This window comes from Coturnix japonica, unplaced genomic scaffold, assembly GCF_054131305.1.
Source record: "Coturnix japonica strain WE unplaced genomic scaffold, WE-NBRP24 Scf080, whole genome shotgun sequence".
In the NCBI taxonomy this organism is placed as follows: Eukaryota; Metazoa; Chordata; class Aves; order Galliformes; family Phasianidae; genus Coturnix; species Coturnix japonica.
Genome location: NW_028188983.1, coordinates 352,556 through 379,254, shown reverse-complemented (window position 1 = coordinate 379,254; position 26,699 = coordinate 352,556). Strand labels below are relative to the sequence as shown.

Here is a 26,699-nt window from a genome sequence, read left to right as displayed (position 1 = left end):
TCTTGAAATGTATTTGCCATGGAAGGCTCATCTTTGCCCACACAGACTCTTTGTAGGGTTGCAAGGAGCCTGGGCTGCATCAGGAGATCTCTAATTTGAGCAGCACTGGTGTAAGGCTGGAATGACAGGCTTGGTTTCCTGACGTTGCAAGTTTTGGAAGTGTCATTGAAGACAATGACAGCTCCATGGAGAGGGAAAATTCACGTACCTGATTGTCTCCAGAGGACTCAGGCTGCTTTAGCCATCTGAAAATCTGGTTCAGTGAGATTGCTTCATGTTATCACTGCATGCCAAGAGCAGAATCCAGCCAGGCCAGGAATGGGAGCAGCGTTAGGTGCTGAAGGAGGAATGGTCCTTATTTGCTGGGTTGGTAGTTGGAAGATGGGGGCTATGTTTTCAGTGTTATTTTTGCAGATCAATAGGCTGTTGGCTTGAAGCTGGTCTGCATGATACATATATGTCCACACACATATTATATGACCACATACATATTGTATGACTACAAGTGTGAACTGAATAATGGCACACAAATAAATTCATTAGGTAGAAGTGAATTTAAAGTACTTTATTTGAAAGAGCACAGTAAGTTATTAGACACTAGAACTCATCCATAGGGCTCTTTGCAGTTTATGTGTCTTAAACATTGTCGTGGTACATAATAACTTAAATGCTTGGATCTGAGGGCATGTAATTAACTTCAACACTGAAAAAAATTATCATCAATCAGCTGTATGGTGTTGTCTATAGAGGTTCATTGTCAGGATAAATTCTGGGTAGACGTGTTTGGGTTTTCCTGGAACACATTGATTGTTTTTCCTAATCAATGGACAAGGGAAGAGACACTGATGCCCATCTTACTGAATACTTCCATTAACGACCTTAGCAGCAAAATCCTAAATGAGGTGGTGATGTTCTGTGACAGTGCAATATGAGGGAGATATCGTCAACAGAAAGAGGATGTCATGTGGGAAATGCATAACTGTGAGGCTGAGTAACAGAAATTGGATTAAATTTAATGCTTAAAAGAGCTAAGGCATGTCCCAAAGACAAACCCAAATTCTTTGACTACTCTAGTGGCTGTAACCAGGTTCTGATGAAAAGATGGGATGGTCAAGAACCATTGGTGTGGTGCATCTATGAAAGCAAGAGTCGGAGAACCTCATATCTGAAATGCTTTGTATTACTCATCTGAAATCAGGGTAGGATAGGAATGGAGGAAAGAAAGCAAAATCCAGGCAGAAAGAAAAAGCGTTGAAGCTGAAGGACAGCAGTGGTCCAAGAACAGCCAAGCTGTGGATTATCTAGGGCTGAAAATTAGGAGGTTTCTCATCGTCACGGGAGGGAGCAGTTGCAAGAGCTCCCTGATGGGGTCAGAGGGAACCCGAGGACACTCTTCCAGTCAGCAAAAGCAAAGGGCATCTGCATTCCACTATGGGTCATAAATGTGCTTGGGTTCCTTGCAACAGCAAAACTTGCAGGTTGTGAGATCCGCGAGGCAAAGAGTGTGTGTGTGCAAACAGCTGGGCAGCGAGAAGAAGTGGGAGAAGGGTGAGCAGAGTTCAAAAGCAATGAGGCATCGGGTGGCAACCTCCACACCCAGCAAACGCCTGTAATAACACCTCTCTGCAGCGCCTCGAGAAGGGCAACGAGCTCCACTGCGCTGCCTCCCGCGAGGGGGACTTGAAGGTGGGACTCCAGCATGAGCTCGTCCCTGCTGCTACCCTGGTGGCTTTGCTTGAACGGTGCTTTCCTCTAAAGTTAGAAAACCTGCAGACATAGAGCTGGGTGGCAAAGCTGGGCCATCACAGCGCATCTCCCCACCATGAGGCAACACGAGACCACAGCAAAATATAAATGGAGAGAGGAGAGAGGTGAAGCACTGTTTGGAACACTGGGGTTCTCTCAGCTCCTCTCCTGTCCCAGGGTTGGCTTGGCTATACCTTCTCAGACATCCCCCTTGGCAGGGTCTGTGGGGAGTGCAGCTCAACCGACTGCCGCCGCCGTGCCTCGCGCTCTGCCCAGTCCTCCTCTGGCTCCATGCCCTTGAAGATGGCGAGCCTCTCCGAGAAGGTTTTGGATTGTGGGAACAGAATGTAATTGTAGATGATGGATGCGGCTGCTGCCCCAACCAGGGGGCCCACCCAAAAGACCTGTGGAAAAAGGAAAGAGAAGAATGTGGTAAGAAGAATCCTGCCTGTGCTTGGAGGATGAAGAGGAGCCGGGGTCTCTGAGAGCATTACAGGGATCTTATGGACCTGTTCAACCTGCTTTTCTATTGAGTACAAAATACAGAAGACAGACCTGCCCTGGCCCTCTCTGTTGTCTTGGCCATCTCTTGTCTATTCCCTTGTTGTTATGCCTGAATGTACATGCCCACTCTCTTCTGTCTCTTCCTCCTCTGAGGGTCAGCACTGTACGTTCTCTACTTATGACAGCACTATTGTGAGCACAATATTGGTTTGGGATGTCATCCTACCCATTTATGCATTCCTATGGAGAGGAAGAGGCTCCAAGCTTGGACACCTCTGAGCACATCCACAGCTCCAGCGCTGAGCTGGCAATGCCTGGGAGTGTCCCTAAAAGAGCTGATGGAAAATTCATGCCTGGATCCAACCGGAACCAGGAAGGGTCTCCACAATGGTGAGAACAGCTTCATTCTCCATTGGTTTTACCTCTTATACTAAGTCATGGTCAACAAACCACACACCCTTTTCCTGTTGCAACTCACCCTGCTTAGATAAGCTAATTAAGCACCCAGCAGCCCCACCTCTTTCTGCAAATCTCCACATCTCTCCTCTAAACAGGAGCTGGTGATAAGATGCTGGACCTGGTTGGCTTTTTGTTATTCTAAGAATACTGATATCCTGGGGGGCTCATCCCACTGACCCAACACTAAGACAACAATTCTTACCCAATGATCACTGAAGTCTCCAACAATTACAGCTGGGGCAAAGGATCTGGCTGGGTTCATGGAGCAACCAGTGTAACGGATCTGCAGAGAAACACCACACTTAGTGTTAACATTAAGCTCTTTTACCACAATTGAATATACCCCAGTGTGTTATTAGCATGATTCATCCTCCCAGCATACCCCATTCCAGGAAACAAAATGCTACCAGCTTCCAGCTCCTGAGTCAACACACCTGAGTCCTGTTCATGCATCTCTGCTGCAAGCAGATGTGTCTGCATGGTGCAACTCGGATGCAAGTTGGGTGATGTATACTGCAATGGGAGCACGTTTCTGCCGTGCCTGTTCCTGGAGCACATTGCTACTCCTTGCCACAGAGGATTGAAGGAAAGTAATCCCATAGCAAGCCACACAAGCTTGCATATCATTAAGGATGGAAGAAGTGATGCAAACATTGCTGTTCTAATCCTGAGAGGTTGGGAGTGTTGGGGAATAATGTGGTTTTTTTTGCCTGCAAAAGTTAGCAATGAGGGATCGCCCTGGCTGTCCATCCCATGTAACTCCCAGTTTATCATGGTCTTGAGAATCTCCATTGCTAACATGCTTGCTCCAGGGTAGAAGACCCCGTGGATCCCTGGTAGCTCTCAATGGGATTTGATGAGCAGCAAATCCAACAGGTTATGGATTTTTTGGCAATCAATAGCAGCTCAGCTCAGGCTGTGGTTGTGCTGTGGCTTTGGTGGGATCTTCCTGCTGCACCCACTTCAAAACCACAAGTATTGCACCATTACAACCCCCCCCCCCCATGAATTACAGACCTTTTGGCAGAAACACAAAGACATTCCAACCAAGCACTGCTATTTAAGCCATTCCACTCACCCCAAGGAGATGTCCAACGGCAACAGAAAGGCCAATGGACAGAGCAGGAGACCCCACATTGTCCTCCCGGCGTTCATCAGTGGAAGCAAAGATGCAGAGGACGAGCTGGAAGGTGAGGAAGAGCTCGACGGTCACCGCCTGCCCTGTCGTCGTCTCATTGTGCAGCTGAAAGGGGAAAAGGCATCTCAGGGATGGGCAAATTCAGTGCTGGGAATGCAGATTTAGATGGGAAACCCAGAAATGCAGAGGAAATGGGTGAGATTTTTGGAATTTTCCCAGGAAAAATGGAATGTCTCTTCTGTCAAAATCTCTCCTTTCAGGTGCTTTGTGTTTGAAAACAGCATTTGGAAAATCTCTTAGAACTCTTATTGCTTTGTTGGATTCATTAAACCTCAGCTATTATCAATATAAATAGTCTTGTTCAGACTAATCCTCAGATCCTTTCCAACCCTTTTAATCTCTCTGGCAGTAAATCTGGGTCTGGCAGTGCCAGCTGACTTCTGCAAAGGAAGGGATTTCCCTGTGCTGCCTCTTAAAACATGCTGCCTTCCTCCTCTTCACCAGTTCTTGGTGATGCTGCTGCTGGTGTGGGCATCTCTGCAGCAGTACAGCTGCTCCTACCCATGGAGAAGGGAGTTACAGTGAATGCTGTCTTTCTCCTTCAGTCTCTTTTTATTGCATGTGTGGTTTGAGAAGGGGATTTGATGAGGGTTTGTCTCCTATCTAGGTGTCTATCCAGTTTTCAGTCCCTAAAAGCACAGGAGCAGATCCGGAGCCCAGTCTTCATCCCTGCTGCTGGAAGAACCCATGCTACATCTGGCCATGCCAATCCAATATTTAACAGATGTCCTTGCTGACCCCAAAGCCCTTCTACACATCCCTCAGCCTTCCTCCAGCCCCATCCCAAACCTCTCAGCTCCTTTTCACACCCACCACGAGCTGCAGCCTCACCTTGTTGATGGCCAAGCCTTCCCTCGAGTCGGCTGGGGTGATCTCGTGTAGGATGGCAGCCCCTGCCACAGCCCCCAGGAGCTGGGCCACCACATAGAAGACTGCACGCAGGAAGGAGACGTGGGAACCGATAAGGCAAGCTACTGTCACTGCTGGGTTGATGTGAGCTCCGCTGATGTGCCCCAGAGCTTGGACCAGCGTGCCGATAGCCAAGCCAAAAGCCAATGCAATCTGAAGGATGCTCGGGGCAGAAGCTGAAGGCCAGTTCAGAGCAGAGCCCAGGCCGAAGAGGATGAAGACCAGGGTGGCCAGAAATTCTGCCAGGACAGCCCGGGTGAAGGCTACAGAGCGGAGCTCCCACATCATGGAGGCTGCAAGGACTGGCCCTGCCTGCAAGGGCTCCAGGCAATGGCTGTAGCACTGCTGGATCCAGAGAGGATGATGGGGGTACAAGCCCTATATATAAGGGTATGGGATGCAGGAGGATTGCCTGCTGAAGGAGGTGGGGTTGTGGTCCCGGGAAACCCAATGCTTTCCTTCATGTATGTTCCAGCTGAGGGAACTTCAGAGCCTGCCCCTGCTATTAAAGCTAGGGAATGCAGTGCTTGCCATCCTTCAGAGGGCATAAATCAGCCTTGAGCAATGCCAGGAAATGCTGCTTCCTCTTCCCAGTGCTTTCTTATGGGGGCTTTGGAAGTGCTCCTTGCTTCTGTCTCCCCATCACCTACAGCATGGGGAGAAGAGAAAGTGAATAAGGAAGCCGTAGTGCAAAGGTGGAGTGATAAACCCCATGGGTCCTGCTGAAGAGAATGGATAACAAGTCAGTTGTTCTTCCCTTCCATTGCTTAGGACACACCGTCCACTGGCCATGTCTCTAAGGCCTTCTGCTCCCTATGCAATAAGGAGTGGTTGGTTTGCAGCAAAAATGGACTTTTTTCCCCGCTTTTTCTTTCTCTCATTAACAGACTCTTAAGCCATCCTGGGAGAAGTGCTCCCCCAGGGCAGAGCTGGAGATGAGAGGATCATTTCATCTCCTGTTTGGCTCCAACAAAGGTTTCCGCTGCAGGAGCCAAACATTTCCCCTCCAGAGGAACTGTGTGAGTGTGACTGAATGAATGTGAAGAGCTGGCATAAAAGATTCCATATCTCTCAGATTGCATTGCTCCTTCCTCCGCAGAAGGTGGGTAACAATACTGGCCCCTCTCTTTACATATAAAGATGCTGATGTGAACATTGCCCTTATCAAAGGAGAAACTGTAGGGAAAACAAGTCCAGGGTGAGGATGAGAGACGTGGATTCGGCCCCTTCCTCTGAAAACTCCTCTGTTTGACTTCCTTGGCAATGCCAAGATGTGACTTTGGCCCCAGGCTCTGGTTTTCCAGCAGTGAAGCAGATCTCATGCAGCAGACTGTGAGGCTGCCTGTGTTTGGGGTGCTGATAAGGCACAGAAATGCAGCCACATCCTGGCTGCAGGCTCCTGCTGCTCTCTGCCTGCGATGGATTTGCAAGCTTAGCATTGCTCAGAAATGCATTACGTCAGGGCTTGATTACAGGTGCAGGCTGCCAGTGGCGTAGGGAATGTCAGATAACTAATATGGCAATTACCTGGAGCTGATACCCTGTTTGATTAATAGTTATTCACGGCAAGCAAGGCGTGATGTGTCCCTGCTTAATGAAGACTAATTAAAAAAGCAAGAGAAGCAGGCAGGATTAGCTCTGAGCAACTTAAAACCCTGACACAGCCTCACGCTCTTTGCTTTCAGCTGGTGATGTGAAGGCTGGTTGCAGCTGTTGTCTACCCAGTGCTTTGGGATTTCTATCTGGTGCTTTGGGGATGCACTGTGCCTCCTCCTGATGGCAGAGCATGGCCCAGGAACACGTTTTTGAAGCACACTTTGCAAGTGCAAATGCACTTGCACAACAGTGTACTTCTCAAGTGACTTAGATGGCTCAGATATCTCTGCTCCCCTGGCTTTCAGGAAAGTATAAACATCCTTCAGGTATCTCCATTCCATCTGAAATACCTCTGAGCCACGGAGAATAAAAGATTTATTGCATATAAAGAACTGTGTGGGTTTTCTTGCTTGGATGTAGGAGGTGAAGGTGCTGCCCAGACCTCAAAGCTCCATTTTTCTTTAGAAAGAAGCTGCAGACAACTCCTCTTTCACCCCAACAGACCAACCCTCATCTGTGCAGCAAATATTAGACACTGGAGAACCCCAATGCCCTGTTTATTAGGCATCGAAGCATCCAAACACTCATACATGGGGGAACCCACACTAAAGCTTTAGAAAACTTTCTAGCAACCCAGATCTGAGGGGTTCGGCTGCTTGTGATGGGCTTTGCTATGGATGGGGGTTCAATATCTGTGTTCCCCAAGGAGAGGGGACCACCAGGAGTAGTTATATTCTCCCATTGTCAAGCTGCCTCAAAGGGACATTCACACAGTTAAATGGAAGAAAATCAACACCTTTTCCAACGTTTCAGGCCAAAGCTTAAATCCCTATTCAGACAAAAGCTTCTGCTGGCTCTTGTAGTGTTTATTGTTCTCATTTTAATTGAAGCAGAGGGATTAAATGCAGCTCTGATTTCCTTCACTGACTTCAATGAATTGCTCTTGAGCACAGACCAGGAACAGGGCTGGGGCTTTGCTTTATATTTTTTTTTAACCCCATTTGAAGGACTTGCAAGTTCAATCCTGAATGTTTGCCCAGGACTTTGTTCAAGGTACATAGCAAGACTGGCATTGGTGGAACTGGAGTATGGATCATGGCAGGGTCGCTGCATTCATCTGCTGGCCTTATTGCAAAGAAAAATCGCTTTTGTTTTGCTAATAAGGTCCTTAATGGACCAAAAGGGGGAGAGGGAGAAATGGTTTCTTTTCTGCAAAGGGACTGAATGGGGAGAATGTGGCCAATCCCAACACACTGAAGGTCAGAGAGAGGGACAAGCTCCCTTCAATCACTCCTTAAGGGCTGTAGGAAGGAGGGCATTTTCCTCCTGTCTGAGTGATGAAGTTCAAGGCCAACGCATGGCTTACTTTGCACAAACATTTGTAGGAAAATAACTATTGCTTTTTTCCCCTTGAATCGATAAAACAAAGCCATAGAGCAGGATATCCACGTAGCCATCAGGTTTTGATCTGATAGACCTCTTAGCAGATTGTGTGAGTAATTTGTGCTCGGTGTTACCTACTCAGGCATGAATATTACACCAGTTAAAATCAATCAGGTTGCAACACCATCCTCAGGTGACAGGAGTGAGCAGGAGGCCACAGTGTCACCCTTAGCTGTGTTCCCTATGTCAAGTTAGCAAAACAAACCATATCTGCCAGCCAGATTCCCAGAGGGTGTAAGTGGGGGACGTAGGTTTGACATCAGTCATTGAGCATCCAGCATCTGATTCCTGCGCGTCTTCCCTCACTTGGATATAAATCAAAAGTCCACGAAGGAGAAGTGAACAAGCTTGATTCACAGAATCATGGCACTACAGGGGTAGGTTCCCCCCTTGTGCCTCTTTCTCTCCCTGATTTATGGTGCTATCCGGATACCAACATCCATGCCAAGAAGGCAATAAGAAGGGATATAACCACAGAGCTGGTTTCATAAGGATCTCTGGCTCTCTTCCACTTCTGAGAATAAAGGCTCATCTTGGGATATTTTTATTTGTGGTTACTTACTCGATTCCTCTGTGGGTTTTTGGGTGCGGTGCAAAGATTGAGCTGTCAGCAGGGTGAATTACAGCCCTCTGGCTGAAAGGATTTGGAGTAGGTTTTGTTACTACTGTTTTCCTTTTTGTTTTAAATAGGTGGGCAATTGAAGGGGACTTCTTTCTGCACTTACACCCCTAAGGGTGGGATCTGGAGTGCTGGGTCCTTGCAGATCCACGAAGCATGTAAACTGGAGAGGAGTGTGAAAATCCCATGCAGGGAGAACACACACAACAGGTCTGCAAATCTCCTGATTTAAGGTTCTGCAGAGCACAAGAGCTCTGGTCACAGCCCATAGCATGCACAGGGAGACAGCAAACAGAGAGAGGGGTGAGCTTGAGGAGAAGCAATGCAGGGAGCCACCTCTCAGCACAGCATGATGTGTGCAGGGATGTGATGGGAAAGATGTGCTTTTGGGAGGAAAGGGGAAGTGGATCCCCAGGATCTCTGCAGCCATGGGAAGGAAGAAATGCAAAGATGCTTTGCTCAGGCAAAGAGGCTGATGTTGTGGGCCTGGAACATGGACGTGCTATGAGTTATTACCATGGTGTAATTCAAGGTGGGAAACTCCTCAGCTTCCAAGCAAGGCTGAGCTCCCAGTGCAAAGACTCCATCCAGGATGACTCCAATGAATGTGGCTTTGAGGCCAACCTCAGAGCTTTGGGATGCAGCAAAGTTGCCCAAACCTCCCTTCTCCCCATCTCTTCTAATTGTTTGCAGGCTGACTGTAGGGCTGCTGCGTCACATCGAATGTGCCACGGAACATTAGTTCCACGGGCTCTAAAGAATGACAACAATTTGTGTGCACATCCCCAGATTAAGCTATATACGGTGCATTCCTCGTGCTCTAAAGAAGATACTGCACACAGGCGTCACTCCACGCATCACCCAAACCTGTTCTCTTCCCCCACTCCCAACACGGGGCGTATTTGTGCAATTGCTTTCGTTTAGAGGTGTTTGGTGCACATGCTGGTGGTAAGAACATGTTCTTCTGGGGGTGACGAGTGAATTGCACTCCTGAACGGCTGAACAACGTAATCCCAGGGTGTGCCCTGCCCTCGTGTTGATCTGTTTTGTTGGCTGGTGGGTGCACGCGTGTTGTTACTCTCGCTGACGTGGTTTGTGGGTATCACGGGTCTCACTTCCGTTTATCTTTCAGCCTCACTGCTGTTTTCTGTAGTTCAATGAATGCAACCATCACGGCGTTAAGAAAAACAGGGCACACCAATCCCAGCCTTGCCTTGACCCCATGGTGTGGGCAAACAATTGCAAGCAGCAGAGAGGTTCAATCAGGTGATGGCCCCCCCAGGTGATGCCCACCGTCTCATTGTGAGCCTGCTCTAATTAAAAGGAGGGCCTAATTCTCGCCTAGCTGCTGTGGCTTTTGTAGAGATTTCCCTACAGGCAACAAAGAATTGATGGCATAAAGGATGGAGAACTATTGGGTATAAAAGCTCAGGCTGCAGTGCTATGTTCTCTGCTGAAACCAGCAGGGAGAGCATCCTGCCCCAAGTAACTTTGGTTTGTTCAGCTCTTTGTAGCAAGGGGAAGATTTCTCTGCTCTTTGAGCCTGATGAGGGCTGTTTCACCTGAAGGCTCAGTAGAAGCAATGAAGGTCTGAGCTGCCAAGGGGAGGTTGGTGTTGACTCTTAGGACTCAGTTCCCACCTTTCATGGAGGTGAAGCTCTGGGGTGGCTCACATGGGGTCAGTGGTCAGCAGGGAGCTCTGCCTCGGTGCTGACATAGGGCTGACAATGATGGGGCAACGACCCCCAAGCACATGTGGCTTTTTGTTCTATTACCCTTTCAGTTTACTTTCCATGCATGCTTCTTAGTCTCCCACCCAAGGACCAAACCCAGTGGCAGGATTTAACATTAATAATCCATGGATAATTCAGCAGCCTGAAAGCCTCAAGTAAAATCCTGCTTTTTTGGCTCTTTTTGAAGTGTGCGTCAGAGTGTTTGTTGCCAGTGGGGGCTTTTTCCCTCCTGGGAATAGGAGAAAACACACTTGCTCCTGGGTGTGCCACTGTGTGTGTTGATGCAGCAGATCCCATAATTATCCCATCTGGTTTTCTTTGCGCCGCTTTTGATGCGGTTGAGCATTCAGCAAAGCTATTGTAATCCCTGCAGAATCCCTTGTGGATTTGGCAGGGTGTGACCTTGACAGATACATATATATATATATATATATATACATATATAGTGCTGTTCTTATAGAGCCTGAAAGTGTGTGTGCAGGAAAACAGCTGCCTCGTGTGGCTCAGTGCTGGACCAGCACTTGGTAGGGAGCTGCAGTGGGATGCTGAGGATGCTGATCAGTTGCAGGGATGCTGTGCTGGAGCACCTGTAGGTTTTGCTTGCACTTATCCTCCCGATGGATCTTTGAGAGGAAGGAACGTCAATAATCCAGGGAAAATAACCTTCATGGTGGGACTTTGCTGTGTTTGAGCCCTTCTGACTTGGAAAGCAAGGAATTAAAATGGGAGCAGCTCCTTCTGGACTCTCTGGGGTCCATTAAGAAAACAAGCATCTGCTTTCTCACCATGTGTCTCCTGGAGGTTCTGTGCCCTGATCTTGGATGGGGACTGAGGGTGATGTCACTGAGCTGAGCATCACCACTTCCTCATTCTTGGCTGCAGCAACACAAACCTGACCCCTCTGGCACAGGTTTCCATCGTGTACCTTTGGACATGCCCAATTCTCTGCATCAGCTCAACCCCAGCAGAATGAAAGCCCTTGAGGAGCTTGTGGTTAACGGGCACTTAATTGATTCTGAATGATCCTGACAAGTTTTTGCAGTCTTTGTGGTAATCTGATTGAATAGCTGGGGCTGGTCTGTATGGGTGCCAGCTGGGTTGCATTCCTTCACTTCCAGCTCATGATTTTCTTTTAACCCTCCCATCAACCCCTTCAAAGGAAAGGCTGCAGATGAAGGTGTTTTAATGAATTATTTACTTTAATTGCTATTTTTAGGGCTGCTTTTAGGGAGCCTGGCTACATAGATAGGCTCTTAGTTAGTTTGTTAGTTCTTTTGGTGCCTTCTTTATAGATTTGACCAATGAATTCCTGGTGTGATGCTGATGAAAAGCAGAGAAACAGAACAGTTGAGTCCTGGAAAAGGCAGTGCATGGGGGGAAACGAGCCTCTGCTTCTCTGCCCTGCTCTATGCAAACCCTACAAAGGGTCAGGGAAGGACCCAGGGCAGTGCATCATTCCTCCCTGCTGCTCTTGTGTTGGAGAGATCAACTCTGGTGTTCTTCTGCTCCCCCATACCTGGATACAGCAGGGCTCACTGGTTGCTGCTCCTCAGCTCATAGCTGGCTCTGGCACACAGCTGTGATGCTGCAGCAGCACAGCATCCTTTACATCTCCCTCTCCTCTGCAGTCTCTGCCCTGAGCTCAGCACCTCTGGGGGCAGCTGCTTTCCAACCCGGCTGCTGCCTCCGCACGCATCCTCCCCATCGCTGCCAGTGGCTGCTTGTCCTCATTTTGAGCTGTTTCTTTCCTGGCTTCCCCCTGTGCTGCAGGCTGGGAATGGTACGGTCCTCCCTCCAGCTCCGTGGATATTGCTAGAAGGTGAAAGCATCAGTGTGAGCTGCAGCCGTTGCAGGCAGCCCCAAATCACTCGGAGAGGGAGCAGAAGGGGCTCAGTGCGGAGCTCTGTCTCTTCCCTCTGGGTCTGGCAGCACCTTAGCAAGGTGCCATGACCCAGGGCAAGGTAGGTGGGAGGTCAAGGTTGGGCTGGTGACTCGTCATGCATGCGTAATTATTGCATGGTTCCGGGGGTGGGGGCGGGGGGGAATGGGTTGGATGGAGAGGGTTTAAGAGATAAAGCAATTGTTGCAGAGGGGGGGAGTTGGGTGCCTGAGCAAAGCCAGGTTTGGGGGTACAGTGGTCTCTGTGACAGTGTTTTGGTGGAGGAAGAGGATGGAGCAGTCACTGTGGGGCTGGTGGATGTTTCTTGTGCTGGATGCAGAGCTCAGTCCATCCATGGCTGTTTCTTGCCTCCCCATCCTGGATATCGGGGTGCTTGTTCTTTCCCATCACTCCCTACCCAGCACTTGGTACCTCCTGATGCAGGGAGCTCTGTGTTTTGGGGTTCACTGATGCTCTGATCCTGGGGGAAGGGGCGGTGGGGGTGGTGTGTATCCTCTGCCAGCACAGTGCACCATTGCTATGGTAACGATGCTGGAGGCTGCTTGGATGCAGTGCTGGCCCTGCATGTCTCCTTGGGCAGCTCAGGGAGTTCTGCATGGTCCTGGCCACCATTAGAGCAGAGCAGAGGCTGTGGCATGATAATCCCAAAGTGGATGTGTGTGCATCCAAGTGAGGCATCCAGCCTTATTTCTAAGGGTTTGCTGCACCTTTAATTCAAGACCTTTTTGCAGGAACTGTGCTGTTTTGGTGATGGTTCACTGTTCTTTCTGGGGGTTTCCAGCCCCACATCCCTGTGGCTTGAGGGGTCCTTGGCACTGAGCTAGCACCTGCATTGGCAGCAGGAACAGGATGCCAGGCTCATGGCTCACCCTGGGACGACAGGGATGTTGCTGGCAGGTTAAATGGATGCTGTTCTCAGGCAGCCTGAGGTTGGCTCTTGGCTGGGATCTCCTATTCTGGCTATGTGGGTTCCCAGATCTGTTTGGTGCATCTTCATATTGTGCATCTTTGGGTGTGCGAAGAAGAATGAGCAGCTTTGGTGCAGGTGGAGGCCGAAATCACAGCACTTCATCAGGGATGGGAGAAACAGCCCAAAGTGGAGGCAACCTGGGACCAAATGAGGGATCCCCAGACCTCCACCTGTGTCCTTCTGAATTCACCTTGAAAGGCAATTCTGTGCCATTCTCTACCCTAATCTTTCTCTATTTTCCCCCCTTCTTCCTGTGCAGCTCACAGTGAACAACAAACCCCCCAACCCTGAGGGGCAGGGGGAGAAGAAGGACAATGCCACAGCCCCACCGGCCCCTCCAACCTATGAGGAGGCAACAGCAGGAGAGGGGCTGAAGATGGGTACTTACCCTCCTCCCCCATCCGTCCCATTGCACCCCAGCTGGGCTTACGTAGACCCCAGTGAGTACCCATGTCGGGGGGGTGGGGGGAAGTTGGTACAGAGGTTGCCCCTATGCTTGTAGAAGGGAGAGGAGCCAGGGATGGCGGAGCTGGTGTGATCTGTGGTAGGGATGCCCATAGGGGTATGGCTATTAGCTATAAAAAATGCATGCCTTTAGGGGGTCAGAAAGAGAGGATAGATAACGTCCCAGCTTGCTGTAACCACCATCTGGGTCTTCCTGCTATTATAGGATAAGTGAAGCCCAAATGGGTTGGGGTGCCAGCATTATGGGGCTCCCAGGGGACTCATTTTGGTGCTGCATCATCCCTTGCTCCATCCTGACAAACCTGGCTGGGTTTTCCCTCTGCGGCTGTTCCCTGTGCACCATGCACTCATCCCTGCCACTGTTTCTCTCCGAATTCACATTCTTTCCCTGCTCCCTTGTTATGGGTCTTGGAGGGGGGGATGCAATGGGGCTCTTCTTAATGGCTCACAAAGCAGTGACAAGTGGCTCTGGGGCTGCTTTCTGCAGTCCCACACTGGGGACACCACCGTGCATCCAACAGGGCTGTGGGTGGGAGGTGGTTGCTGCTGGGGATGCTTCAGGGCAGGAGGAAAGCCCTCCATTCCTCGGAGGCATTGAGGTGCGATGTGGTGCTGGATGCTGTGATTGCTGTGACGCAGGAGGCACAGCGGTGCCCCGGGGACACAGACCTCAGGTGCTCGGTGATAACAGACCGTGCAGAAATGAGGATGCACAGAGGAGCACGTCCCTGCTGGGGCAGAAGGCACGAGGGGTTCATTAAGCATCAAAAGAGCACGAGGGATTTATTTGCTGCCGGGGGGCATCTGGAGATGAGGCTTCTGCATTAAGAGCAGGCAGCCTTTGGCCAGTAAAACAGAAGAAATTCAGAGCTAGGGCTCTGAATTGGGCTTTACAGCAGCATTCCTCTTCATGGGTCTTCCATCCACCTGCCCAAAGGAGCTGAGAATCAATGAGCTGTGAAGCTCTGAGGGGGAGGAGAGGCATCTGCCAAACAGGTGGAGATGGGAATGTATAAGCACGTGTCATTACATGAGCCCTGTTCCCATAGGAAACCCGGCTTGCAGATGGTTAGTAACACAGATGGGGTTTTTTGGAAGAGAAGTAGCATGCAGAGATGATGTGTGAAGGCTGCAGTGGGTTTGGTGTGTTTGTTTTGTTTAGTTCTTAAGGGGAAACAGCTCCAGCAGTAACAGCGTGCACCATGGAGCCCTTGGGAGGGCAGAGGTGTAGGGATTTTGGGGTTGCACTGCAGTTATTTCCCTCTTGCTGCTAAATCATCCTGACTCCACGCATAGAAATTGGATGTCGGGATGGAGCTGAAATGAGCCGCTCTCAAGAGGGGAGGGTGTGATGTTGGCAGCCACAACCTGAACTCAGGCAAATACAGAGCTGAGAGGGAATCCTCCTGTACTGGAGTGTGGGAATGATGGAGGTGCTGAGTCACAGCTCCTCTTGGGAATGCTTTAATATTCAGCAAAAGGTGAAGGAGGATACAGCGTGAGCCCTCTAATTACCTTTAGAGATGTGCTGTTCCTGTAGGCAGGGATTAACCCTCCTGTCCTCGTTGAGTTGGGGGTTGTGGAAGGGTCTTCCCATTTATTATCCTTGGAGACGCTCCTTGCATGATGCACAATTCTGTGTTATGGTCCCTTCACTTTGGGGCCTCCTGAGCTGAAATCAGTCACCGAGGACACATCATTGCAGCTGGATGGGGCTGATCTCTGCCTTTTCTTCAGGCACGAGCCCCAGCTATGGCAGCGGGGCGTACCCTGGGGACACAGAGATGCTCACATCCTTCAGCTGGGACGACCGGAATGTGCGCAGAGTGTTCATCAGGAAGGTAAGGGCTGGAGCTGTGCCCCCCTATTAAGCCTTCTGCAGGGCCCTGAGTCCAGCTCTGCTCTTTGGGACCTGGCTGTGGTGGCTGTGGTCCCCCAGGACTATGAAATGGGTCTCCCATGGGTGCCTCTCATTGCAGGTTTATGCCATCCTGTTGGTCCAGCTCCTGGTGACTCTCGTCATTGTTGCTTTCTTCACCTTCTGGTAGGTCCTTCTGGATGTCCCCTGAATGACGTGTTGCCCCTTTGGGTGCCACTCCCAGCAGAGATGGGGATTCTTATCCTCACACTCAGCAGCTGCTGCTGCTCCATCCCTGAATCATTTTGCCCTTGGAGATATCAACACTATCAGACTCCATCCTATGCTCCTGCAGAAGCAGACACCCCACAGCTCTCCAGCTCGGGTGGCTGAGCATTGTAGGCACTGCAGCTCACATTGCCCATGGAATGAATAATGGATCACTGTCAGCCTGAGGAGATGACCTCCTCCATTGCATCTGAGCAACAACACGAGCCTGAGGTCACCGATAGCAGCAGGGCTGTCTCCCTGCTGTGACAGCTTGGATTGCTTTCTGGTTGCTTGCTCTGGGTAGAGCCCGCTGTGTTTTTGCACATAGCTCCTGCTGTGTCACCTCGTGAGCATCCCCAGGTTTAATTCAGCAGTAAGCTGTGAAGTGATTGGCATTTCGATGCTCTCTGCTCAGTGTTCCTTTCTGTTTTGCAGTGAACCGGTCAAGGGATACGTCCAGGTGCACTCTGGTTGGTACTGGGCTTCCTAGTGAGTATCTGTCCTCTCTATGGCCATGCATGTGCCAAACAGCTCTGGATATGGCATTGAGGTCTCCTGACCCTGCCTGAGTGTGCATAGGGTGGCAGTCATGCTGAGGTTGCCATCACAGGGCAGCTTTTAGTGCTCAGGATCTGGGGCTCCATTCATCAGCCTGGTCCCAAAGGTCAGAGAGGAAGGAGTCTGGCTGCAACCCTGTGTGTTAATATGTTTGCTGTTTGCTGGATGCTGTGTGTGTTAGTGCTGCTAATTAAGCAGACAGAGAGCGCGATGCAATTGCCCATGAGTGACATTCTGTGAACCTGTCCTTAATTAGTTACACCCACATCACCAAATGCATCCAGGCCTGGAGTTGAGACGCCTGCTTATGTAACTTAGAAAACAGCTCCAAAATAGCACTAACAGGAGGAAACTGGTTGACCTTAGAGGAGAATTTGCTCCTTCCTGACCCGCTGATAGATTGGAGAGCTGTGCTGCCTTGCAGAGAGAAAAGACCTGAACAGAACTTGGGCTTGGCTTTCCCTTTGGGCACACCTGCAGCCTTCTCAGCAGTGGGCATCTTCCTCCTGGCCTTCAGGAGGAGCAAATGAATCTGGGGGCAGGTGGAGAGACTTCATTTTGCTCTGTCCCCCTCAGCAAACCCACCTTTCTCCCCAGCTCCCCACCTCTCCAGGTCCTTGTCCTGGTTGGCTCCCCTTCATGCACAGACATCACCTGTATATCTGTGTATACCTGTATAGGTACCTCCCAAGTGGGTGCCCTGGGGTGTTTTCTCACTGCTGAAGGAATAATGCAGGAGCAGATGATGAGTGTAGGGGGGTGCAAAGCAGATGGACAGCAGCAAAGCTCTCTCTCTGCTCCCAACACGAGTGCTTTCCTGGTTTCCCTGTGGGAGAGCACAGCTCAGGTTTATCTCTGTTGCATTTATCATGGCCCGTGGCCTTTGCCGTCACGTTCATTTATTAGACTGAAGGTGAGTGGCTATCGTGCTGCCATCGGCATGCTTGGAAGCTGCTTTCCCTCAAGGCACGAGGGTGAAAGTGGGTGAGCAGGTTCCCACTGCGCCGGACCCCATCAGCGTGGTGGAAAAACACTGCTGCGTGACAGCGGGGCACAGGGACCATCCCTCTGCTCTGGGGTTGCTGCTTTGCTGAAGGGTGGAGGTCATGTCCCTTCTCCAGCACAGAGCATCCTGCTGTCCTTAAGCAAGCTGCTTAAAGCAGAATAGGTTGCAGAAATGATGCCCTGGTCCCACTGAGCAGGGCAGGTGTTGGAAATGAGGTTCACAACCTGGCTGTACCACCACGAGCAGCAGGGAGGTGTCCATAACAAACACCTTCTGGTGCTCTATTGACTCTGCTCTAAACCATCCTGCAGGGTTTCTTTCAAGGGTGGGTGCTCTGTCCCACCTCAGGGATGGGTGTAAAGCAGGAAGCTTCAGCAGAAGGCACTTAATGCATTGCTTCAGCCTCAGCTTTGGCACTGTGCTGCATTTGAGCAGTGCGCTGGAGCATTAAAACTTGTCACCTGGGGGCTCCTCTCTTGCATCAACACACAGTGCTTGTGTTTTCCCCCTTTGATCTGCTCTTTTTCTCTTTGCAGTGCTGTTTTCTTTGTGACCTACCTGATTCTTGCTTGTTGCTCTGGGCCCAGGTAAAACGTTTTCTTTCTGGATTAAAAACAATGCAATGAAGTGAAGGATGAATGTTATTTTGCTTCAAACATGACCAGCAGCATTGCAGAGATGGGACGGGGCTGTGTTTCCAGGCCTGGTGCAGTGATGTGTTGCTGCTGGAGGGGGAGAATGAGCTGCTGTATTGCTCTGTGTGTTCACTGTTAAATACTGCAGAGAACCGTCTGCTTTTTCCCCACCCTGGCTGCTCTGCTGGAATATCAGAGGGGCATTAGTGTCCTTTGTGCTTAGGAGCACATAAATCCAACCCCCATCCCCACTGGGATGAGTGTCCTCCCCTGTACCACCCTGCCACTTACTCACGAGCCATTAATTACATGGCACATCTGATTGCATCCTGCTGATCAGCCTCTGTTTCTTTGCTTTGCAGGAGGTATTTCCCATGGAACCTGATCCTGCTGAGCATCTTTGTAAGTGCATCTGAACAGTGTGTGCTCTGAGCCTTCCACCACTGCGAGCTTCACAAGGGCTCCAGGCAGGAGAATAAAGGCCCTGCTCTGAATTCCTGCAGGAATTCCATCCTCTGATTGCCCTGCACTCGGGTTGAGGAGCTACAATTGAACTAGAATGTGATAAGAAGGGAAGAAGGGAGCCTCTGTTTAGAGCCAAATGCCTGCGGAGGCTGCATGGTCATGGGAGTGGGGTAGTCCTGTGCAGGAGGGGGGAAGGTGGGACTGTTCTCATTCATTTTAACCCATTCCTATGGATATTCATCATTGATATGTGTGAAACTATGCAAAGATTGCTGCTCGTGGGCGTCAGTTTGAGGCTGCGCAGCCCTTGTGGTTATCACTGTTGCTGCAGTTCAGATGCTCTACCTGCTCAGTGTCTCCTTGGGATGTGAACACAAGAGTAATGCTGTTCTCTCTCCTCCCAGACCCTCTCCATGGCTTATCTCACTGGGATGCTTTCCAGGTGGGTTGAGCATGCGGTGCTGGAGGTGTCCTGATCCCATGTGTCACCTTTCCTCCCTTCTGAACCATAAGGGCCACCTGAGCTCCCTGTGCATCAGCAGCCACCTGAAACAGAAACTTTCCCTCTGAAAACACCAAAATACCCTTTTTTACCTAAAGGAAACTATCCAGAAAGAAGTGTTAACCCCTTCTTCTCCACTGCTAGGTGGCACAGGGTAATTCCTGGCTGTGCTAAACCCTATAGGAGAGCACTGAAGAGCCCCCCTGCTTGCACATGTGGGCTATAGGGCACTGCCATAGGTTGATCTCACCCCTTGCAATGAGCAGATGGGGCTGGAGTTGACACAAGCAGAGGTTTTTCTTTCCCAGCTGTTTTGTTTTGTGCTCCCTCTTGCTTGTTTTTGCTGATATGCTCCACTCAGATCAGCTCTGGTTCACATGGGGCCCTGGTGATGAGGCAGTGGGTGTTGGTGGATGTGTGCAGCAGACAAAGAAAGCGATGGATTCAGCAGCCCAGGGAAAATACCAGAAAATAGGAGAGAATGCCAGAGGTAGTGCTCTGTAATGGAACTGAAGGGAAGAGCAGGAGCACAGCTCTTAGGGCTGAGTGTGGTGCTGTTTAGCCCCTTGTTGCAAGCACCTAACAGTGGCTTTTGCAGCTTTCTGACTTCTCGTTGTGCTGCGGTGACGTTTGTCACTCTATTTTTATTGCCTCCCAGTTTGAATCCTCCCCTTCTCCATCTGTCCATGCACAGAGAGATTTCTATACTCAGTCCCATCTTAACTGCTCCTGAGCTCCCAGGGGGCACAGATATGCCTTCCTGCCTATTCCCCCCCCCCCTCTATTTAAAGCAGGAGGAAAACCCATCTGAGCCTTTCTCAGGCCCCCAGAAAACTGGTTTTACTTTTAATTTTGCAGTTATTATGACACCAAGTCAGTTCTTCTGTGCCTGGGGATCACTGCCCTGGTGTGTCTTTCTGTCACCATCTTCAGCTTCCAGACCAAGGTCAGTCCCTGTGTGTGAGGAGTGGAGGGGGGCAGGTCTGTAGGAGCAATCTGAGGGATGCTGGGGTGCAAAGTGTGATAGGTACTGGGCTCTTCTCCATAGAAACAAGAGGGACATGGTGAGTGTTTGGCTCTGTCATGCAGTCAAGTGGGTGTTGGGCTGTAGGACCTGAGGTGCAGATGAAGCAATTGCCTCCAACAGCAACATGGGAGCAGTGCTGGGGGTTGGGGGGATGGAGACATGGGGTTTAGATCCCCTTTGCTCCAGTACCTACCCTTGTAACACTTCTCTTTGCCTCTGCAGTTTGACTTCACCTCCTACCAGGGCATCCTCTTCGTGATGCTCATGGTGCTCTTCTTTGGTGGCATCATCCTGGCTGTGATTCTGCCCTACAAATATGTGAGTAAAGAGCCGCGCTCCTCTTTCCTCTTGCCTGCTTGAACAATCAGATATCGGGCTGTGGGACAGCACTGGCCTGGGGCTGGAGGAAGTTTGCTTCTGTTCCTGGAGCTGCATAGTGACCCTATGGCAGATGGCACCACCTGCTTGTGCCTCAGTTTCCCCTTCAGTAAACTCAGGATGGTGAGCATGTTTGTGCTCACCACTTGCTCATTGCTCCTCCACTTGCCTCCAGTCCCTCTTGCATGGGTCCAGCCCTCTCCCCAGCCTTCCACACGGCTCTCTGCATCCCTGCTCCTGGCATGAACCCGGTGTTGGCTGGGACCACACCTTGCAAAGAGCTTGGCGTGGCAGCACGGAGCATCTGGTCCTCATCCAAGAGCGCTTCATTAGGTGAACTATCACTCAGGCAAATGCCTGACAGATTCTGAATGGTTCTGATGAAAGCAGGAAGGCGTGTGGGGCTCTGTACCACCATTAATCACATCGAATGCCTCCTGGTGCTGTGACAGCAGCACCTGGCTTTGCTCACAGCAGCCTCTAAGCACCCTCCAAACCCTTCACATCATTCTGGGTCACGCTTTAAGAGTCAGACCTACAGGAGATGCTCCATTAGTGCCAGCCCTGGACTTAACCTGATGATGGAAAACAAGCAGCCTGGTGTTTCCAAAACAAGGAACATGGCATTTTGTTGGCTTCAAATCAACCTCCTTTCTTCTGCAACATGAGGGTAAAGCAGCTTGCGGTGCCAATCTGCTGCCATTACACTGTTGAGACAACTGCTCTTTATCTTGTAGTCTGTCAAGATAAGCATAGCTAGAGGCAGCAGGTAATGAGCTTGTCTGTCTTGGGCAGGCTGCAATCTCTGGGTTGAATCAGCCATCCATATGGGCAACCTATAGTGGAATAGCAGTGCATTGGGTTACCATGAGCAGCAAGCAGGGCTGAGGCTGGGTCTTCATCCCATTGAATCTCCTGCTGTGATTCCAACAGATGAATATCGTTCCACTTCCATTAATATACAGAACCCGGCCAGAGCCAGCAATTGGAGTTTCTTCCCATGGGATCAGCTCATCTGGATAAGCAAACACCTCCTGTGGCTGCTGCAGGATGGGTTTCCACCATGGGAAGGGGTGTCTGCTGGCACTGAGTTGATGTAGAAACACAACACGTGGCCTTGGAAACTTGTGAACCAAATGGACATAGAGGCAGAGTGTGGCAGGGAACTGAGACATGGGGACTTGCTCTTTGCTAAAACAAGCACTGCATTTGGTCCTATCGTGGTGCAAAGTCAAGGGCTATTAGAGCACTTTCCTTAGCTCATATCCTGCTTTCATACCTGTGTCAGGTCCCAATTAAGCAGTTCTCTTGCAGTCACTGATGGGTGGGTTTGTTTCTCCAGGTCCCCTGGCTCCATGCGATCTACGCTCTGCTTGGTGCCATCATCTTTACCATGGTAAGTGTGGTGCTGAGCTCAGGGCTGGGAGTGCTGGCCGGTAATGTAAGCAAGTAAATATGGAATAATTGCTTTTTTTTTTTAACCTGGAAAGGTGCTTAGGGAAGGAGAAAGAGCAAATCAAAGGATTGTAGAGAGCTTTATACCTGCAAATGGCTCACAAATAGCAATTAGCCACGGTGACCTCAGCTTTGACCTGGGGAGGGTGTTGGTGTACGTGATGGTGCTGTTGCAGAGCATGGTGTGATGGGCAAACCCATGCTGCAAGTGCAATAGTAGGTGTGAACAGCAGAAAGCGTTCTAAGGACGGGTCAAAAGGCAATTGAGAGTGGGAGGAGAGACTTTGGCACAGCAGCGGGGGCCCATTGTGGGGCTCGAGGGGAACTTAGGGGTAAAATGAGGCTACGAAAGTGCACAAAGCCAAGGCAGGGCTGGTTGGGTTGGGGTAGATCAAGGTCTGGATATGAACAGGACGACAGTCAGAGGCCACGGCTTGGGATCAAGGAGCATTGGAAAGCTCCATTGCAAGCAGCAAAATCCCTGAGACAGGGCAGTTCCTCTAAAGATGAGCAGGCTCCATTCATTCCTTGGGCTGCTCCCTTGCTGCCCTCCTCTGAGCCCTCTCCCTGAGCGTGTCCTGGCAGTGCCCTGCTTGCATTAGGGTGTGGGAATTGTCTGGGAAGATGCTTGGCTCTACCTTGAGGTGGGGGGTCAGGGAGAGGGCTGCCTTGGGGCTCAAGGTGGTGCTCATTGGGCATGCTGTGAATAAGAGCAGTTGAGCAATTTAATTTATTAGCTAATAAAGTCATTTCAAGTGAGCCCGGGTATTTTTTCTGTGATTCACGATTAAAGACTCTTCTGCGAAATACGAGGAAGCTAAACATCTTATAATCACCCCATGAACTTCAGTCAGAAGCTGTGCCAGGCTTGTCAGCTCAGCCTGCCCATGCTCTGGGAAATGGGGTGGTAGTGATGGGTGGGAGGGCAAGGATGACCCCTGCAGAACCCCATACTAAGGCTCTATGAAGGCTCCCCATGCAAAATCTGCTCATGACTGTCACTGGCTTTCCTGTTTTCCCACAGTTCCTGGCCTTTGATACGCAGATGCTGATGGGGAATCGCCGATACTCACTGAGCCCAGAGGAATACATCTTCGGAGCCCTCAATATCTACCTGGACATCATCTACATCTTCTCCTTCTTACTCCAGTTCTTTGGCTCCAGCCAGGAGTGAGCACAGCAGGGCGGTATCTTCTCTTCGTTAGCTAGATGCAAATGTCTAAAAGAAATCTTAAAAGGAAAAGAGGGTTTAAAAGAACGACAGCGAAACAACCCACCCTTTCTGGCCCACTAGCAGGCTCCATTCTATCAGCTGAGCAAAGCTCCTGGGTTCCTTTATGCAGCTTGTATATATGCTGTTAAGCCTTTGTGACCCAGACAGCAAAGCAGGGCTTAAGTGTGATGTCTCTCCTGCTCCCTCCACTCCTACTGAGCTCAAACCAGACCAGAGACCAGGAGGCACGAGGCTGAGGTTTTCTCTTCCCCAGAGGCTGTCAGTGCTGCCTGGATGTGGATGGATGTTGAAGTGCTGGGAACAGCTCTGCAAAGGGAAAGTGATGTCAAAGGAGGAGAGGAAGGGAATGTTGCTAGGGTGCTGGCAAGAAAAACAGCTGAACAAAGGGAAAAAATAGCTTGGGAAGCCCATCTTCCCCCACCCCCCCCCAAGTGTCTTGGCTGCTTGAGATCCATGGTCCTAAGTGGCTGTTACCCAAAGACTGAGGGTGAAAACCTGTTGCTTATAACAGCGACATTAGTGTTGGCTACAGAGAGGTGTCCCCCATCTCCAGACGTGGAGCAGAGTGCACACAGGTAACTTTCCATCTTCCCCTTGCTCACGTTCCCCTGTTTGGGGATTGGCTGGCTAATTTCTAACCATAAAGCTCCATGTGGAGATAAGGGGCCTTTTGCTCTTATTTAGAAAGCGATCCTTGCTGCTGATAGAACCCGTATCTTCAATCTCCCTGGAATGCTGGTGCAAATGCGTCACTGGGCTGCCTCTAGCAATCCCCACGTCTTAGAGAAAGGCTCTGCCAGAATTCTCTGTGCTGCACATTCCTCTGCTTCTGCTGCCCCAGCTCTTACCCCTCACATGCCGCATCCTCCCACTGCACGTGTTCTGTGCCCTGAGCTGGGCAGAGGAAAAGGAAAGTTACTGTACAGCAGTCAATAAGAAAAAATGATGCTTCAAGCCCTCAGCAGCTGCACTGACCTTGTTGGTAATGCAGGAGCAGAATCAATGCTTTTCATCTCTCCCTTCAAGAAAAACCAGCCATGGTTTGGGGATAAAGAGTGCTACGAGGATGGAGTGAAGTCTATGAGCCCTTGTTTTCTGCAGCGCATCACAGAGACCAAATAAGGGCTGTGAGCTGTTGAGCAGGAGGAACTGGGAGGAAAGACAAGGGAGGCACCCTAAAAGATAATGAAACACAAGTTCAGAGAGGGATTTTTCTCACTCAGACCCACGCGGGCACTTCTGCAACACCTTAGCAGACAGGCTGTGCAGCTTCCTTTGCTCACAGCAGGTGGCCTGTGGGCATTTCTGCTTTCCAGCTTTTCAGGAAGGAGCGTTATGTGAAGAATTCTGACTCAACAACAGTCCTAAATTTCCTCTGGAAGAGGATAATCCTGCAGCTCTGCAGCCCTCTTCCTGCGCTGGGACTTCTCACAGTCGGACCTGGGGAGGAGAACACAGACCTGCAGCCCACTCTGGATCTCTTGCTCTTATTCCTTCTGCTGTGGAGTAACTCGGCTGCTTCTCTCTCCTGGCTTTCTGCTCCAAAGCTTGCATGGCATCTGCTCCATCTCGGGGCCACCTGAGCAGGGGTTACGTGTATGTCCCCCTGCAGGGCTCCCTTCTTGCATGTGTCCTGGCTCCTCTCAGTGCCGTCCCCACAGCTTGCTGCTCACCCAAACCAGACAGAGATCACTTGAAGGTGGAAGTCCCCATGGGGCTGAGCATCACAGGGTTAGGGGCGAGGAACAGCCATCATTGGGTTCCTCACCATGCTGCACAACAGAGTTGCTGGGCTGCTTCACTTATTATGCCATGTGGATGTCCCTTACCTGAGGCCTGCATTGCCTGGCCCCTGGCTCTGTATCCCCGTGCTCCTTTCGTCCACCCATTCTTTACGATTTCAGAAATAGGATTTTGTATTTTCTCTGAACGTTGGTAAATAAACCGTTGCAAAACCGTCGGCGTTGTTCTGTTGTCAGGTCAGACTGGAGGATGGTTTGGGTTGCACAGCTGAAATGGGAAACATAAACAGTGACAGGGCATAGCTCAGGGTTTTAATGCAGACCTGATGGGTCTTTCTCTGCTTATGGCCAAAGAATACATCCTATATGAAGCAATAAAATGCTCATGGCTTTAGCACAGCCACCACGCATGAAGTGACTGAGAGCCAGAGGGTATGAGCAGACTCATTTAGGCTTGGCTTAAGCTCATGTAGGTTTCCAAACCAACAAAGCAGAGGGAAGACAGTGCTGCAAGCAAACGCTCAGAGTGTTTTCCATTGCCTCTGGAGAAAGATCTGATGCTCAAAGCCTCGAGCATCACCTGGTGGATGACAGCAAGGCTGTGAGTGCGGGCTGCATAGACTTTAATAAAGCTTCTCCTATAGGAGGAGCTGCAGCCCGTGATCTGGGATGATCTGGGAGGTCTTTTCGAGCTCTCACGATTACACAATTCAATGTTCCCATCACCCTCACAGCAAACCTCCCATCCAACCCCCGGAACCTTCCTCCTGCGGAACCTTTCTCCCCTCTCTCTGTTCCCTCCCGACGTCACACAACCACAGGACAACATGGCGTCTCCCAGGAAGGAGGAGGGTCGTGCTTTGGAGCCCGGTGCTGCTCCTTACGGGAACTTCCCCCATTACTCCCGTTTCCACCCCCCCGAGGGTCGCCTTTCCCTCCTGCCCGGTGGGCTCTTACGGCGGCTGTTCCCCTCTGACCACCGCCCGCTGCTGGGCCTCGACGTGGGCTGCAACTCCGGGGTAAGGGAATGGGCTCGGTGGGGCCAGGAACTAAAATTATCTCTCATTATCTCTCATTATCTCCCATTATCTCTCATAATCTCTCACTATCTCTCATTATCTCTTATGATTTTTATGATTTTACCCATATCTCCTCATTTATAGCTCGGACAGGACTAAAAATGAACGTTAACCAATGAACATCCCGCATTATTAAAGGTTTTTGCGACCAAATTGGTGAATCTCACACAATTCCCCCTTTTTTTGCGAGCTTTTCTGTTCCATGTTCTGCTTTTATTCTTTCCTTTCCCTTTCCCCCCCGCAGCTTTGCTGTGTTGCCATTGAGATGCACGGTAGTTGCATTTATATAAATGCATTTGATATAACTCGTTTTCCATCCAGATGGAAGCTGTATTTCTGTGTTAACTTAGAATGATTCAGGATGGAAAACCCTTCTGGTTGAGCGCTGTGTCTTCTCTTGTTAGATGCCTTAAGACATGTCTGCCTTAGATAGATGCCTTAAGACATTAAGTGCAGACATGTCTGCGCTGTCTAAAGGACGATCCAGGTCCTGTTTCAGCTGAACTCATAGGGGCAGGTCGGGTTAAAACGTTGCGTGGTTCATTTGAGATGCAAACTTGCACCGCTAGAGGACACTGCCCGCCTGCTGCTGTGAGCTCGGGGCTCTTAAAGTCGTTCAGGAGCTTCATCAGGTCTCCTCTAATGAGAAATAAACTCGGTTGCCACTTAGAGGCGCACTCCGCTAAAGGAAAACCCTCCTTAACCCTCTTATGCTGCAGTGTGATGGTCAGGAAATGTCTTTAGCAGAAGAAGAAGAAATGTGTTACTCCATATGTAAGTAGCCCAGGTCTTGCCAGGAAGCTCTGAGGCTCACCTGGGGAAACCAGGTAACACTTGATGAGGACCTTCAGCACAATTCTTGTTAGTAAAACTCATTCATACTCAGGTTTTCTTCCTGCAAACACCACCCGAGGGGTGACGTGGGTTTAGTTGTGTTTTCTGTATGGC

General features: G+C 50.2%; 3 protein-coding genes across 5 annotated transcripts in view; 2 read left to right on the top strand and 1 right to left on the bottom strand.

Moving 5' to 3' along the window:
- Window positions 1-550: 550 nt before the first annotated feature.
- On the bottom strand, window positions 551-5,262 carry AQP2 (aquaporin 2). 2 transcript variants are annotated; one of them, XM_015887034.3, is made up of 5 exons: window positions 4,739-5,262; window positions 3,788-3,952; window positions 2,912-2,992; window positions 1,941-2,150; window positions 551-1,767 (listed from the first exon to the last, which is right to left on the bottom strand). In XM_015887034.3, exons 1-5 carry the CDS (start codon window positions 5,102-5,104, stop codon window positions 1,759-1,761), a joined length of 831 nt encoding a protein of 276 aa, XP_015742520.1. In that variant the 5' UTR covers window positions 5,105-5,262; the 3' UTR covers window positions 551-1,758. The 2 variants fall into 2 exon arrangements, with proteins under 2 accessions (XP_015742520.1, XP_085390446.1); XM_085534320.1 differs by having other exon boundaries at window positions 551-2,150; window positions 4,739-5,256.
- Window positions 5,263-12,037: 6,775 nt separating this feature from the next.
- On the top strand, window positions 12,038-24,890 carry FAIM2 (Fas apoptotic inhibitory molecule 2). Its single transcript, XM_015886946.3, has 12 exons — window positions 12,038-12,168; window positions 13,337-13,517; window positions 15,280-15,383; window positions 15,522-15,586; window positions 16,106-16,159; window positions 17,771-17,821; window positions 18,232-18,271; window positions 18,739-18,776; window positions 19,695-19,782; window positions 20,086-20,181; window positions 21,584-21,637; window positions 22,721-24,890. Exons 1-12 carry the CDS (start codon window positions 12,154-12,156, stop codon window positions 22,868-22,870), a joined length of 936 nt encoding a protein of 311 aa, XP_015742432.1. The 5' UTR covers window positions 12,038-12,153; the 3' UTR covers window positions 22,871-24,890.
- LOC107325788 (RNA 5'-monophosphate methyltransferase) overlaps window positions 24,503-26,699 on the top strand; it is a 31,897-nt gene continuing 29,700 nt past the window's right edge. Inside the window, exon 1 of one of the 2 annotated variants that reach the window (XM_015886945.3) lies at window positions 24,503-25,691. In XM_015886945.3, the coding sequence (XP_015742431.2) occupies window positions 25,386-25,691 (306 nt within the window). In that variant the 5' untranslated portion in view covers window positions 24,503-25,385. The remainder of the gene's footprint in view (window positions 25,692-26,699) is intronic. The other variant, XR_014941416.1, reaches the window with a different exon arrangement.